Raw genomic sequence first — 14,400 nt, 5'->3', positions numbered from 1 at the left:
AAGGATAGGGACCGAATGTGGTATATTGGGCAATGTAATGTCAACTTCACACAGTGTTTGAGAATATTGCTTGGAAATTTTCATCTTTCTATGGACAATTGTATAATAATTGCCCAGCTGAGGCTTTTCATGAATGTCAGGTGAGAACGCAGAAAATGTGATTGTTCTTAGACTCTCTATCCCTCCCCTCCTTTTCCATCGAAAATGTTAGTGCACTTTTACAACCCGTGTTGTTACAATAAATGCAACTAGTGATTGGAACGATCTCCAATGGGAAAAGTATTTGATGGCTTTACCTTCACATATTGCTAAATGTTTTTGCCTACTTTAGCCCCCCATATAGTTGATTATTTTAATGGCCTGATCCATGGCTTGTTATTAGATAAAAATCCATTAGAAGCACATATATTACTGAAATAGAATAAATATCTTAGCAATTTATTTAGGCCAATTTCTTTGCTAAACTCAGATGTTAAGTTCTGTGGCGAAATATTGGGACCCCAAAACATTGGGAAATATAACCTGTGATAAGCCTCCAGCCATGCTAAACAAACGTTCAGACAATACACTGGCTGCAGGGCAGGCCAGCACCTCCAAGGCGTAAAGGGAAAGCTTAGGCCATGTGCCCAATTTGGAGACCCAGAAGTTGAAGGGGGCAGACCCATCAGTAAGTACGTGTAGGCGTGTGCTCACATACTGCTCAACCATGTCGCACGTCCCCGTGACGTCCACGATCCAATTAGATATCTTCTCTATCAACTTTCGATGTTCTTTTATGCGCCTACCATGGTGATCACAGGTAGCGGGGAATCAGGGTTCCAGGCAGGAGAGGGAGCCTGAGAAAGGGATACCACATCCAAGGGTAGTCAATGGATAAAATTAACTGTAATCGAGCGGAAATGTGGGATAAATTATTGAAGCCGAATCTTCTAAGTAAAGAAGGGGTGCACGGCAATTAACCACTCACGACTCGAGGAGGTAGTGACGATAAATAACAATACAGGACTCTTAAGATGCCCTGTTATTGGAATGATTAATAACAAATTACAGGGAATGTCACTGCGGTATTTTGGATTTGGAAACATTAGAGAGGAGAGGCCCTGCTGCCGCTTTGTTGACTCTAGATAACTTCTGCATGATTGCACGTCCCTTTGACGTCCACGATCCAATTGGATATCTTCTCTATCAACTTTTAATGTTCTTTTCTGCACCTAACATGTTGATCATGGTTAGCGGCGAATCAGGGTTCCACGCCGAAGAGGGAGCGTGAGAAAGAGATACATCAATGGCTGAAATGTGATCTAGCGGAAATGTGGGACAAGTTATTAAAGCAGAAGGATCAAATGAGGGGGCAAGCGTCAATTAAAGACAAATTTTAGAAATTTAAGTCCCTGTCACCTATGCAGAGCAGGGGTTTGTATACCGCAAAATTGGTAAAATGTCACCTGACATTGCAGAGCAGGGGTTTTTCATCTGTAAAAATGGGTTAACCTCCCTGGCGGTATGATTATGTCAGGAATTTTGTTCCAAAAGCGGTACCATTTTTTTGCATGGAAATTTGGTGTTATGTATTGTAGGCCTGCAATTCTTAGTAATTACTTACTTAAACCTGACCAATAAAGACTCTAGTAGACCTCTCAGATGTGATAAAGTTCGAAAAAATAAAATCATGAGTTATAATCTAATAAATAATATAATTTTATTCAGTAATGTAATAAATAATGAAATTTGTCAAACAAAAGAAAATTCAGTAAACATCCTGGGTGTGGTAAATTTTGAAACATGGGACTGCACATAGACCAACGTCACAATCAGGGCAATGGAACCTGGTTTCCTTTCGGATTTTTTTTCCATTTCCATCTCGCTTTGAGCAGCAAACTACACACATCCTTGTAGGTGCTGCCTTTTTTGCGCTTGGCGGGATGTAATCCATAAAGTGACGACCAGTCAGCCTCTCTGGGTTTACAACGTCAACAGCGCGACGTCCAGATCTGTTCACGGCCACTGATGGCGTTTGGTAGTTCACAAAAATCTGCTCCGCCACCTTCCAGATGAAGTCAGAGTGAACAAGAGGCTTGTCACTCTTTCCTCTGTGCAGTATATAGGCATTCCACAGACATTGTTCTTGGAGATGCCTGAATATTTTTTTGTAGTATTTTTTTTGTTGCTTCCGCATAGCTGGATAGAATGTCATCGCCTGATCGGCTCTATCGACTCCTCCCATGGTGTTATTATAGTCGATCACAAGTTGTGGCTTTATGACATCTTTCCCACCTCTTGTGTGGACCGTGGTAGTGGAGGTGTTATGTACTGTACTCATTAGGCACACGTCTTTTTTGTCACGCCAACGCATTGCCATCATCTTTCCTTTCTGCCAGGCCACCATTTCTCCTGTTTTCATTTTTTTCTTGGAAAACATACATGGCAGGCCACGTCGGTTGGCCCTAACGGTTCCATATGCGTCAGTCTTGTTTTTTAGTAGAAACTCGTACAGCTCAGGCGACGTGTAAAAGTTGTCTGTTGTCACACAATACCCCTGATTGAGCAATGGTTCAAGCAGTGAAAGGACTGATGACGTTGCCATCCCATAGCCGCTGTACCTGGGGTTGAATTGTGTTCCTTTGCCGGTGTATATGATGGAATTCCATATATAGCCAGTTGTAGACTCGCAGAGCATATAGGATTTTATTCCAAACCGCGCTCTCTTGGATGCGATGTATTGAATCCAGCTGAGGCGTCCTTTGTAAGCCATCAGACTTTCATCAATGCTGATGTCTCTGTCTGGCACATAGGCCTGCTGGAAATTGGTTATGATCATTTGGAATACTTCCCAGATCTTCTTCAGTTTTGGCGCTGGATGTGTGGCTTCGTCAAATTCCTCATTGTTGGTGAAGTGTAAATTCTTCATTATGAGGGAAAATCGGTACTCGGACATGATGGTGCCAAAAAATGGGGTTGCCAGCAATTTATTGGTAGTCCAGTACCATTTCTGCAGGGGTTTCCCCACCACCCCCTGAAGAAGTATTAGCCCCAGAAATTTCCATATGTCCTCCTTACTCACCGGTTCCCATTTTCTGGTTCTGGAAAATCTGCTGTGCAGAGTAGTGGATTGCTGCTCTTTGTAGCAGTTTGTCTCCGTGACAATCTTTTCAATGACGTCATCCGTCAGAAATAATTTTAGGTACGCCAAAGGATCATTGTGATCAACGTCTACCTTCATCCCAGGCGATCCTGTAAACGGGAATCTTGGCGGTGGTACTGCATCCATACCGCAATCAATAGGGCACCAAGAGCGCACCTCACTGAGCTCAAGTGCAGATTCGTCCCTGTCGCCACTTCTCTGGTCAGTGTCAGAGTCGGATGACGAATCTTTCCACGAATCGCTATCGCTGTCGCTCAATTCTGCGAGGGGCTCTGTGTCGCTGTCGCTGTCAATTATCTGATCCAAACCCGCTTTGGTGATGCTAAAGTGACGCTTTGATGCCATGGTAAAAAATATACATTTTTTTTGCTTAGAAAAAACAGCTAAAAGGGCAGCCAGGGCAGTGTAGAATGATCAGATGTCAAATCTGTCAAATGTGAGGTGATAGTGTAATCTGACAGGATTCCACTGTATCACCTAACTTTATGTGTGTGTTTGACTTTTATACAATGTATTTTTTTTTAATCTCCCGCCCAGTTCCGCCTCTGTGAGGCGCTGCGGCTCACAGAGACGAAAACCAGGAAGAGAGATGAGACATCCGCCGGGGCTCTCACCGGCGATCACAGCGGGGAACATCGCTGGATCGCCGGGATTAGGTAAAGACACCCGCCGCTCCCTCTGCAATGTACCCCGAGCGTGACTCGGGGTTACCGCTTCTGGCAGCGAAAATTAACCCCGAGTCACGCTCGGGAATACCGTCAGGGAGGTTAATGTCACGCACCAATGGAACAGACGATTTTTTTAAATTTCGGTCCGTGTCAACTATGCAGAGCAGGGGTTTATTCCCGGCAAAACTGTGTTCATGTCCCCCACCAATTGAACACACGATTTTACAAAAATTAGGTCCCTGTCACCTATGCAGAGCAGGGGTTTGTATACCGCAAAATTGGTAAAATGTCACCTGACAATCTAACAGACGATTTTTTTTTAAATTTAGGTCCCTGTCACCTATGCAGAGCAGGGGTTTATTCACAGCAAAAATGGTAAAATGTCACCCAAGAATGTAACAGACGCTTTTGCACACTGCAGAAAGCCACAGCAGTTGGCACCTGTGTTTCGTCATCATCCGAGACGTGCTGCGGTGGTCCTCCCATGTACTCATCCTGAAACATAAGTGGTTGGGCATCTCTTCCACTTCTGGGGCAGGGCTAGGTGGATGGTCCATGTAAACCCTGCTAGCAGAGTCATCAAAAAGCAGAAGAGACTGCTGTATGACTTGGGGCTCAGACTGCTTTGCTGATTTGCAAGGGGGTGAGGTGAGAGACTGATGGCCATGGGCTGCAGGTGCCAACTCTGATCTTTCAGCAGGAGACTAGGTGGGAGACAATGTGAAGGAACTGGATCCACTGTCAGCCACCCAATCTACTATAGCCTGTACTTGTTCAGGCCTCCCTCACCATTCGTAGAGCCGCATTCGGCCCTACCAAATAACGCTGAAGGTTCTGTCGCCTACTCGCACCTGAGGAAGGTGTTTCATTTGGGCGTATAGTTGGCACAGATCGACCAAGTCCTCTCCCTGCAACAGGAGCTCCACCAGCAGCACCATGACCGGGGCCACGTCCCTTATTTGACGCTCTCCTCATTCTTTGCGTTCACCCACCAAACTAACAGATGGTTTATGTCAGGCGACAATGTAACCGCCAATAGTAAACTATTAAAGGGATTCTGTCACCTCGTTTTAGTCTATAGAGCTGCAGACATGCACGGCTAGATCGCCGCTAGCATGGGGCCTGGTAAGGAGCCCAAGGGGCTGTACTAACCTTCTTGGAGCCCAGCCACGCCCCCTGTGAAGGAGCCCAGCACTGTCTGCGTCCTCAGAATCTCCTCCTTGCTCACAGTTAAATCGCTGTAATCTCGCGATGCGTGAGCTCGCACATAAGCAATTCCTTCCCTGAGGCTGATGCCAGCACAGGGAAGGAACACTATGCCGGCACTGCGCATGCTCGAGCTCGCGCATTGTGAGATTACGGTGATCTAACTGTGAGCAAGGAGGAGATTCTGAGGACGCAGGCGGTGCTGGGTTCCTTCACAGGGGGGCGTGGCTGGTCTCCAAGAAGGTTAGTACAGCCCCTTGGGCTCCTTACCAGGCTCATTTACATATCTATAAAATAATTTTTTAAACACAATTAAAGCACACAGCCCTATGGGACCGGTATATTGCAGACATGCTAGCGGCGATCTAGCAGCTCTATAGGCTAAAACGAGATGACAGAATCCCTTTAAGTTCACTGAGGGTAAGGCAGTGCCGGTTTCATAAAGACAAAAAATTTCTTGAGGTGACACAACAGAGTGACAGGCGAATTTTATACAATTACTTCACGGTCACAAAAAATGTTAAGTTGTCAACCAACAATGTAACTGCAGTATTGACTGGTTGTATTTGACTGTGACAATTGCATCAAAGGCCCCAAATGTAGTGTCTTGCACAAAATTGGTGTTTTTTTAAAACCAGAATATAACAGCGGTATCTAACGCTTGTATTTGACTGTGACAAATGCAGCAAAGGCCCCAGATGTATGGTCTTGCAAAAAATTGGTGTTTTTTTTAAACCCAGTATATAATTGCAGTATTTAAAGCTTGTATTTCACTGTGACAAATGCAGCAAAGGCCCCAGATGTAGGGTCTTGCAAAAAACATTAAAAAAAAAAAACTGAATATAACAGCAGTATCTAATGCTTGTTTTGGACTTTCAGAAATGCAGCAAAGGCCGCAAATGTATTATCTTGCCCAACATGGGTGTTTTTTTAAACCAAAATATAATTGCAGTATTTAACCCCTTAGAGACCCATGACATATTGGTACGGCATGGTTCCCGAGTCCTTAAGGACCCATGACGTACCGGTACGTCATGTGTTGTTCCGATCACCGCCGCCCGGCGGGCGGTGATCGAAACAAGGTGCCTGCTCAAATCATTGAGCAGGCACCTCGGCTAAATGCGCGGGGGGGCCCTGTAACCCTCCCCCCCCCCCGTGTCGAGACGGGTTTGCGGCTTGCGGCTTTTACCTGGTGCGGCGGCGGTGGTCGGCGGTGCCATCGGGTCCTCATGCGGCTGTAGGGGGGACCCGAAGGCATGAAAGGCAGCGCGATGCCTAAGGAAGGCATCGCGCTGCCTTCCGGTGAAGAGCCTGCGTGTGCCCACCAAAATAGTACCAATCTAACTGTCACCTCATCCCGCAAAAAATGAGCCCCTACCTGAGACAATCGCCCAAAAAATAAAAAAAACTATGGCTCAGAATATGGAGACACTGAAAGATCATTTTTTTTGTTTTAAAAAAGCTGTTATTGTGTAAAACTTACATAAATAAAAAAAAATTATACATATTTGGTATCGCCACGTTCGTATCGACTGGCTCTATAAAAATATCACATGAACTAACCCCTCAGATGAACACCGTAAAAATTTTTAAATAATAACTGTGCTAAATAAACCATTTTTTGTCACCTTACATCACAAAAAGTGTAATAGCAAGCGATCAAAAAGTCACACGCACCCCAAAATAGTGCCAATAAAACCGTCATCTCATCCCACAAAAATCATATCCTACCCAAGGTAATCAAAAATTATGGCTCTCAGACTATGGAAACACTAAAACATGATTTTTTTGCTTCAAAAAAGAAATCATTGTGTAAAACTTACATAAATAAAAAAAGTATTCATATTAGGTATCACCGCATCCGTGACATCCTGGTCTATAAAAATATCACATGATCTAATCTGTCAGATGAATGTTGTAAATAACAAAAAATAAAAACGGTGCCAAAACAGCTATTTCTTGTTATCTTGCCTCACAAAAAGTGTAATATAGAGCTACCAAAAATCATATGTACCCTAAACTAGTACCAACAATACTGCCACCCTATCCCGTAGTTTCTAAAATGGGGCCACTTTTTTGGAGTTTCTACTCTAGGGGTGCATCAGGAGGGCTTCAAATGGGACATGGTGTCAAAAAAAACAGTCCAGCAAAATCTGACTTCCAAAAACCGTATGGCATTCCTTTCCTTCTGCGCCCTGCCGTGTGCCCGTACAGCTGTTTACGACCACATATGTAGTGTTTCTGTAAACTACAGAATCAGGGCCATAAATATTGAGCTTTGTTTGGCTGTTAACCCTTGCTTTGTAACTGGAAAAAAATTATTAAAATGGAAAATCTGCCAAAAAAGTGAAATTTTGAAATTGTATCTTTATTTTCCATTAATTCTTGTGGAACACCTAAAGGGTTAACGACGTTTGTAAAATAAGTTTTGAATACCTTAAGGGGTGTAGTTTCTTAGATGGGGTCACTTTTATGGAGTTTCTACTCTAGGGGTGCATCAGGGGGGCTTCAAATGGGACATGGTGTAAAAAAAAACTGTCCAGCAAAATCTGCCTTTCAAAAACCGTATGGCATTCCTTTCCTTCTGCGCCCTGCATATCTCTATTTTCTATTAATTCTTGTGGAACACCTAAAGTGTTAACAAAGTTTGTAAAATCAGTTTTGAATACCTTGAGGGGTGTAGTTTATAGAATGGGGTCATTTTTGGGTGGTTTCTATTATGTAAGACTCGCAAAGTGACTTCAGATCTGAACTGGTCCCTAAAAATTAGGTTTTTGAAAATTTATGAAAAATTTCAAGATTCAAGTCTTGTAACATCCCCAAAAAATAAAATATCATTCCCAAAATGATCCAAACATGAAGTAGACATATGGGGAATGTAAAGTAATAACTATTTTTGGAGGTATTATTATGTATTATAGAAGTAGAGAAATTGAAACTTGGAAATTTGCCATTTTAAAAAAAAATTTGGGTAAATTTGGTATTTTTTTATAAATAAATAAAAATTTTGGACTTGATTTTACCAGTGTCATGAAGTACAATATGTGACGAAAAAACTATGTCAGAATGGCCTGTATAAGTCAAAGCGTTTTAAAGTTATCAGCACTCAAAGTGACACTGGTCAGATTTGCAAAAAATGGCCAAGTCCTTAAGGTGAAATAGGGCTGAGTCCTTAAGGGGTTAAAGCTTGTATTTCACTGTGACAAATGCAGCAAAGGCCCCAGATGTAGGGTATTGCAAAAAAAAAAACTGTTTTTTTAAACCCAGTATATAATTGCAGTATTTAAAGCTTATATTTCACTGTGACAAATGCAGCAAAGGCCCCAGATGTAGGGTCTTGCAAAAAATGGGTGTCTTTTTAAACACTGAATATAACTGCAGTATTTAAACCTTGTATTTGACAAATGCATATATGCTGTGCTGGTGCACTGAACTTGCACAAAGTAGCCGCCGACGCCCACCTAACTAACGGATAAAAGTTATTTTTCTGTGTCACTGGGCTCAGGGCAGGGTAAAAAAATGGTGCACTGGACCCACAAAACAAAATCGCTGTAGATCACTGAGTTAACTGAGCACTTCTGATAACAGATTCTTTCCTATTCTCTCCCTCACAGCAGCAGCATCCTATCCCTACACTAGTAAGAGCAGAGTGACGTGCAGCGCTAAGTGACTCCAGCTTATATAGAGGCTGGGTCACATGCTGAACTGGCCAATCACAGCCATGCCATTAGCAGGCATCTAAGGGCACACGAGTTAAACGCTTGTTGATTGGCTGCTCTGAAGTCTTTCAAAAAGCGCCATTAACTCGCCGAACACCGAACTTGAACCCAAACTTTTACTGAAAAGTTCGGGTTTGGGTCCGGGGTCCAAAGATCCTAAAGTTCGGTACAAACCCGAACTTTACAGTTCGGGTTCACTCAACCCTACTCATTTACTTGGACACGATCATACCTCATATACCTGGGGCAAAAAGTATCTTCCATTGCTTCAGACAGTCCAAACAGAGCTGACTGACCTAAATCTCCCCATGGTTTTTTGGATGGGAAGGAAATATTTGCTAAAATCATATATTCTCTTGATCTTCCTACAGACATCACTTATATTCCTCAGACCACCCTCTTCCTTCTTCTTCGCTGTCCATCGCTTGTTTTCCAAATTTTAATGGAGGGGAATGAAAATCGATGCTTTCTTAAAAAACTTCTGGTCTTACCAAAGGTTGGCTGCCTTAGAGGGGACCCCACACCTGTTTATTCCTGATCTCAATCCTTTATTTATGGATTTGGCTGTCTCTTTGAAACAGTCTCTCCCTCTAAAATCCTTTCCGATTTTTCCCCTCATCTCATTCCAGCTATTCTGCTTCTGCTGTGGAAAGATTACAAAGATCACATTGGCATCTGGAAGGCATTGGCAGGTACTCAGGTGGGGAACCTTCTCAGAAAGGGTAACATTCCTTCGCTACCTGAGCTAGAATCAGGCCACTCCATTCAACTGGTCAGTCCTGGCTTGTGAGCACTTCACTGCAACTGCACCAGTCTTAATAAATGTTCCCCTAAAACTAATTTATTGCACATGAATGATAAAAATCAATTAAAGCAGTAAAACAGACAGAGGTTGATGTGTTTTAGAGGCGGTCTGCTTTTCCTTGTTGCACTAGTTGGCTCAGAGCTTTGTTTCCCCATGGCATGTGGCGAGGCCACTTCATGTGGTTCAGTAGAGCTGTGGTGCCAATTTTTGTGTTTGATTGCCCACGGCTTATTTTACTTTTGCAGAGCTTGCACAGGTCTATTATCTTCTGGCAGCATGGGAAAAACTGACAGACAGAAAATACCAACAGGCAGCCGAGTTTGGCTTAGCTCTGGCACATTTTGGGCTTGCTGAACCCAGAATATCAGCGGCATGACTAGTTCTCAAAGCAGATCTGGTCCTAGCAGTTCCTTAGGATCTTCTGGCCATATGTTGCCTCTACTCTTTATTTCTGTCGTTGCCACCACCCTCCTCCTTAGATTTTGCCTCCTCGTCAGCACCCCAATGAAACTCCCAGGTCCTCTCCTACACAAAATATTCATCAGAGTCCTCACCCTCCCCGCCACTTTTATCAGACTGTGATATATCATGGTGGGCTACTTGGCCACCCTCCCAACTCCCTGCTATATAATTGTTCAGAGTGCCACTGTTGCTACCACTGTCCTCGCCACCAATACTGTGGCTATGGGTGCCACTATTACCACCACCATCACCAACACAGCTATGGATGTAGTCTCCCGCCTCCCCCTAAACCTCCTCTTCAGAGCAGTCCAAACACTGACTGTTCTCTCCCAAGTCATCAACAGGGAAACTCTTTTTAACCACCTCAGCCCCCCTAGCTTAAACACCCTTAATGACCAGACCACTTTTTACAATTCTGCACTACACTACTTTCACGGTTTATTGCTCGGTCATACAACTTAACACCCAAATGAATTTTACCTCCTTTTCTTCTCACTAATAGAGCTTTCATTTGGTGGTATTTCATTGCTGCTGACATTTTAACTTTTTTTGTTATTAATCGAAATGTAACAAAATTTTTGCAAAACAATTACATTTTACAAAAAAAACTACATTTCTATATACATTTTTCTCTAAATGTATTGTTCTACATGTCTTTGATGAAAAAATAATGTTTGGGTAAAAAAAAAATGGTTTGGGTAAAAGTTATAGTGTTTACAAACTATGGTACAAAAATGTGAATTTCCGCATTTTGAAGCAGCTCTGACTTTCTGAGCACCTGTCATGTTTCCTGAGGTTCTACAATGGCCAGACAGTACAAACACCCCACAAATGACCCCATTTCGGAAAGTAGACACCCTAAGGTATTCACTGATGGGCATAGTGAGTTCATGGAACTTTTTATTTTTTGTCACAAGTTAGCGGAAAATGATGATTTTTTTATTTATTTTTTTCCTTACAAAGTCTCATATTCCACTAAATTGTGACAAAAAATAAAAACTTCCATGAACTCACTATGCCCATCACGAAATACCTTGGGGTGTCTTCTTTCCGAAATGGGGTCACTTGTGGGGTAGTTATACTGCCCTGGCATTTTAGGGGCCCTAATGCGTGAGAAGAAGTCTGGAATATAAATGTGTAAAAAATGCCCTGTAAAATCCTAAAAGTACTCATTGGAATTTGGGCCCCTTTGCCCACCTAGGCTGCAAAAAAGTGTCACACATGTGGTATCGCCGTACTCAGGAGAAGTAGGGCAATGTGTTTTGGGGTGTATTTTTACATATACCAATGCTGGGTGAGAGAAATATCTCTCTAAAAGTCAACTTTTCCCATTTTTTTATACAAAGTTGTCATTATAGAGAGATATTTCTCTCACCCAGCATGAGTATATGTAAAAAGACACCCCAAAACAGCAATACCACATGTGTGACACTTTTTTGCAGCCTAGGTGCGCAAAGGGGCCTAAATTCCAATGAGTATCTTTTAGGAGGGCATTTGGATTCCAGACTTCTTCTCACGCTTTAGGGCCCCTAAAATGCCAGGGCAGTATAAATACCCCACATGTGACCCCATTTTGGAAAGAAGACACCCCAAGGTATTCCGTGAGGGGCATGGCGAGTTCATAGAAGTTTTTTTTTTTTTGGCACAAGTTAGCGGAAATTGATTTATTTTTTTTTCTCACAAAGTCTCCCTTTCCGCTAACTTGTGACAAAAAATAAAATTTTGCATGAACTCGCCATGCCCCTCACAAAATACCTTGAGGTGTCTTCTTTCCAAAATGGGGTCACATGTGGGGTATTTATACTGCCCTGGCATTTTAGGGACCCTAAAGCGTGAGAAGAAGTCTGGAATATAAATGTCTAAAAATTTTTACGCATTTGGATTCCGTGAGGGGTATGGTGAGTTTATGTGAGATTTTATTTTTTGACACAAGTTAGTGGAATATGAGACATTGTAAGAAAATTTTTATAAATAAATAAATATCAATTAACTTGTGCCAAAAAAATGTCTGAATGGATCCTTACAGGGGGGTGATCAATGACAGGGGGGTGATCAGGGAGTCTATATGGGGTGATCACCCCCCTGTCATTGATCACCCCCTTGAAAGGCTCCATTCAGACATCCGTATGTGTTTTGCGGATCCGATCCATGAATCCGTGGATCCGTAAAACACATACGGACGTCTGAATGGAGCCTTACAGGGGGGTGATCAATGACAGGGGGGTAATCAGGGAGTCTATATGGGCTATATGTCATTGATCACCCCCCTGTAAGGTTCCATTCAGACGTCCGTATGCGTTTTTCGGATCCACGGATCCATGGATCGGATCCGCAAACACATACGGACGTCTGAATGTTGCCTTACAGGGGGTGATCAATGACAGGGGGGTGATCAGGGAGTCTAATATGGGATGATCAGGGGTTAATAAGGGGTTAATAAGTGACAGGGGGGGGTGTAGTGTAGTGGTGTTTGGTGCTACTTATTACAGAGCTGCCTGTGTCTTCTGGTGGTCGATCCAAGCAAAAGGGACCACCAGAGGACCAGGTATATTAGACGCTGTTATGAAAACAGCGTCTAATATACCTTTTCGGGGTTAAAAAAAATCGCATCTACAGTCTGCCAGCGAACGATCGCCGCTGGCAGGCTGTAGATCAGTACTACTACTACTACTACTACTACTACTACTACTACTACTACTACTACTACTACTACTACTACTGCTACTCCTACTCCTCCTCCTACTACTACTACTACTACTACTACTACTACTACTACTCCTCCTCCTCCTCCTCCTCCTCGGATAGCTGGTGCTGCTACTACCCACATTCTAACTCTGGAAGGCCAGGGTCTTTTGTTTTGAATCCTTCCATATCCAGCCATTTTACTATGAGGCCTAATGTTAACTTATGATTTTTCTAACTGAAAAGTCACTGAATTGGTACACAGTCACACAAATTATGGAATGGTTATAGCAAAAGTTTTTTCTGTAACTTAAAGACAGAGGTGAGATTAAATTTCCCCTTCTACAAACAGAGCGAATGCTGCTATTGACAATGTACTTTGGGAATAATGCAGTATTGCCTCTAGAAAGATATTTACCTACTACGTTGTATTTAAAAAAGCAGTTTAAAAAAAAAACTTTTTCTACTGTAAAACACATGTAAACTTGTAATGCAATTATTCTCTTCCCCCCCACAACACAAATATAACGATGCAGGAAAGATTTGACTACATTTAAAACAGTACTTTCAAAAAAGACCTTTCTCTACTGCAAAACACATGTTGCAAACTTGTAAGACCATTATTCTCCCCCACAAGAGCAATATAATGATGCAGGAAAGGCTGGTGTAAGATTTGAATACTGTGTTATTTGCAAATAAAAACTCAGTTACAGAAAATATCTTTCTCTACTGTAAATCACACATTGCAAACTTGTTATGCGATTATTCCCCCCACACACACCAACAATATAATGAGGCAGGAAAAGCAGTAATTTTTCTGTCTATGGTGTAATTTGCATTTTATTTTACCCTTACTGCCTCAAACTGCTTTCCTACATCAAAGTCCCTAAGATATTTATTTCTATACTTTCCCTATTACACTAGAAGAGAAGTTTGCTTGTGACTCTGTATACTGTCTAAAATAGTTTTCTGTCATACACTGCATAGATCCATCCTTCCTCCTTAACAGCTCATTCTACACAGGCATCTCCCTGCCTGCTGCCCTCCTGATTGGCTGATCCAGGCTGTCAGCCCCCTACTTCCTCCCAGGGTCACGTGAGCATCCTTCCTCTTCCTGCCTTGCTGTTTTGCCTGCCAACATGTGCAGTAAAAATTGTGCTGCTCTCTGTTTTACAGAATTCATCCGAGGTAAACCTGAAAAGTTTCGGGTTTGTTTGGCAGTGTTCATCGTGCACCACTATTTTTATGCAATATCATATGTTGGCTGGTGGGATTTGTGTGCCATGACTACTGTGTAATCCCAGTCCAGCCCTGGATGTTGGTATAAAAACCTTCATTCTTTTAGATGTAGTGGATGCCCCTTTTTAAAGTTAAAGTCCTGGTTATAACGAGATCATGATCAAAGTGCCTGATTTAGGCACTCAATTTATTGTTCATGAGCTCCGACCACTTTGTCGCATACACATATTTTGTGTAAGTGCACCTAATAAAATTATATTTAGCACAGAAGATGCATCACTTCATGATATATTTTCTGCAAGGAGAGGACCAACAGAAGACCAAGCTTTCCTATAGTATGCTCCACTAAATGGATCATTATACAGATCTCTGTTTTTGCATTTGATATAAATACATAGTTATGAAATCATCCTTCAGCCGTTATATTTTTTACTTAACAACCCTAATTTTTACCATGTATCTGGGTACTGCAATTCA

At 42.4% G+C, this 14,400-nt stretch overlaps 1 protein-coding gene across 1 annotated transcript; it reads right to left on the bottom strand.

The window, feature by feature from the left end:
• Positions 1-1,747: 1,747 nt before the first annotated feature.
• Positions 1,748-3,487, bottom strand: LOC120978043 (piggyBac transposable element-derived protein 4-like). Its single transcript, XM_040406282.1, has one exon. The coding sequence runs from the start codon at positions 3,485-3,487 to the stop codon at positions 1,748-1,750; it is 1,740 nt and encodes a 579-aa protein (XP_040262216.1).
• Positions 3,488-14,400: the final 10,913 nt, after the last annotated feature.

The sequence above is a fragment of the Bufo bufo genome, chromosome 8, assembly GCF_905171765.1.
Source record: "Bufo bufo chromosome 8, aBufBuf1.1, whole genome shotgun sequence".
Classification (NCBI taxonomy): domain Eukaryota; kingdom Metazoa; phylum Chordata; class Amphibia; order Anura; family Bufonidae; genus Bufo; species Bufo bufo.
The sequence above is the reverse complement of the archived record's forward strand: the minus strand, read 5'-3'. Positions and strand labels throughout refer to the sequence as shown.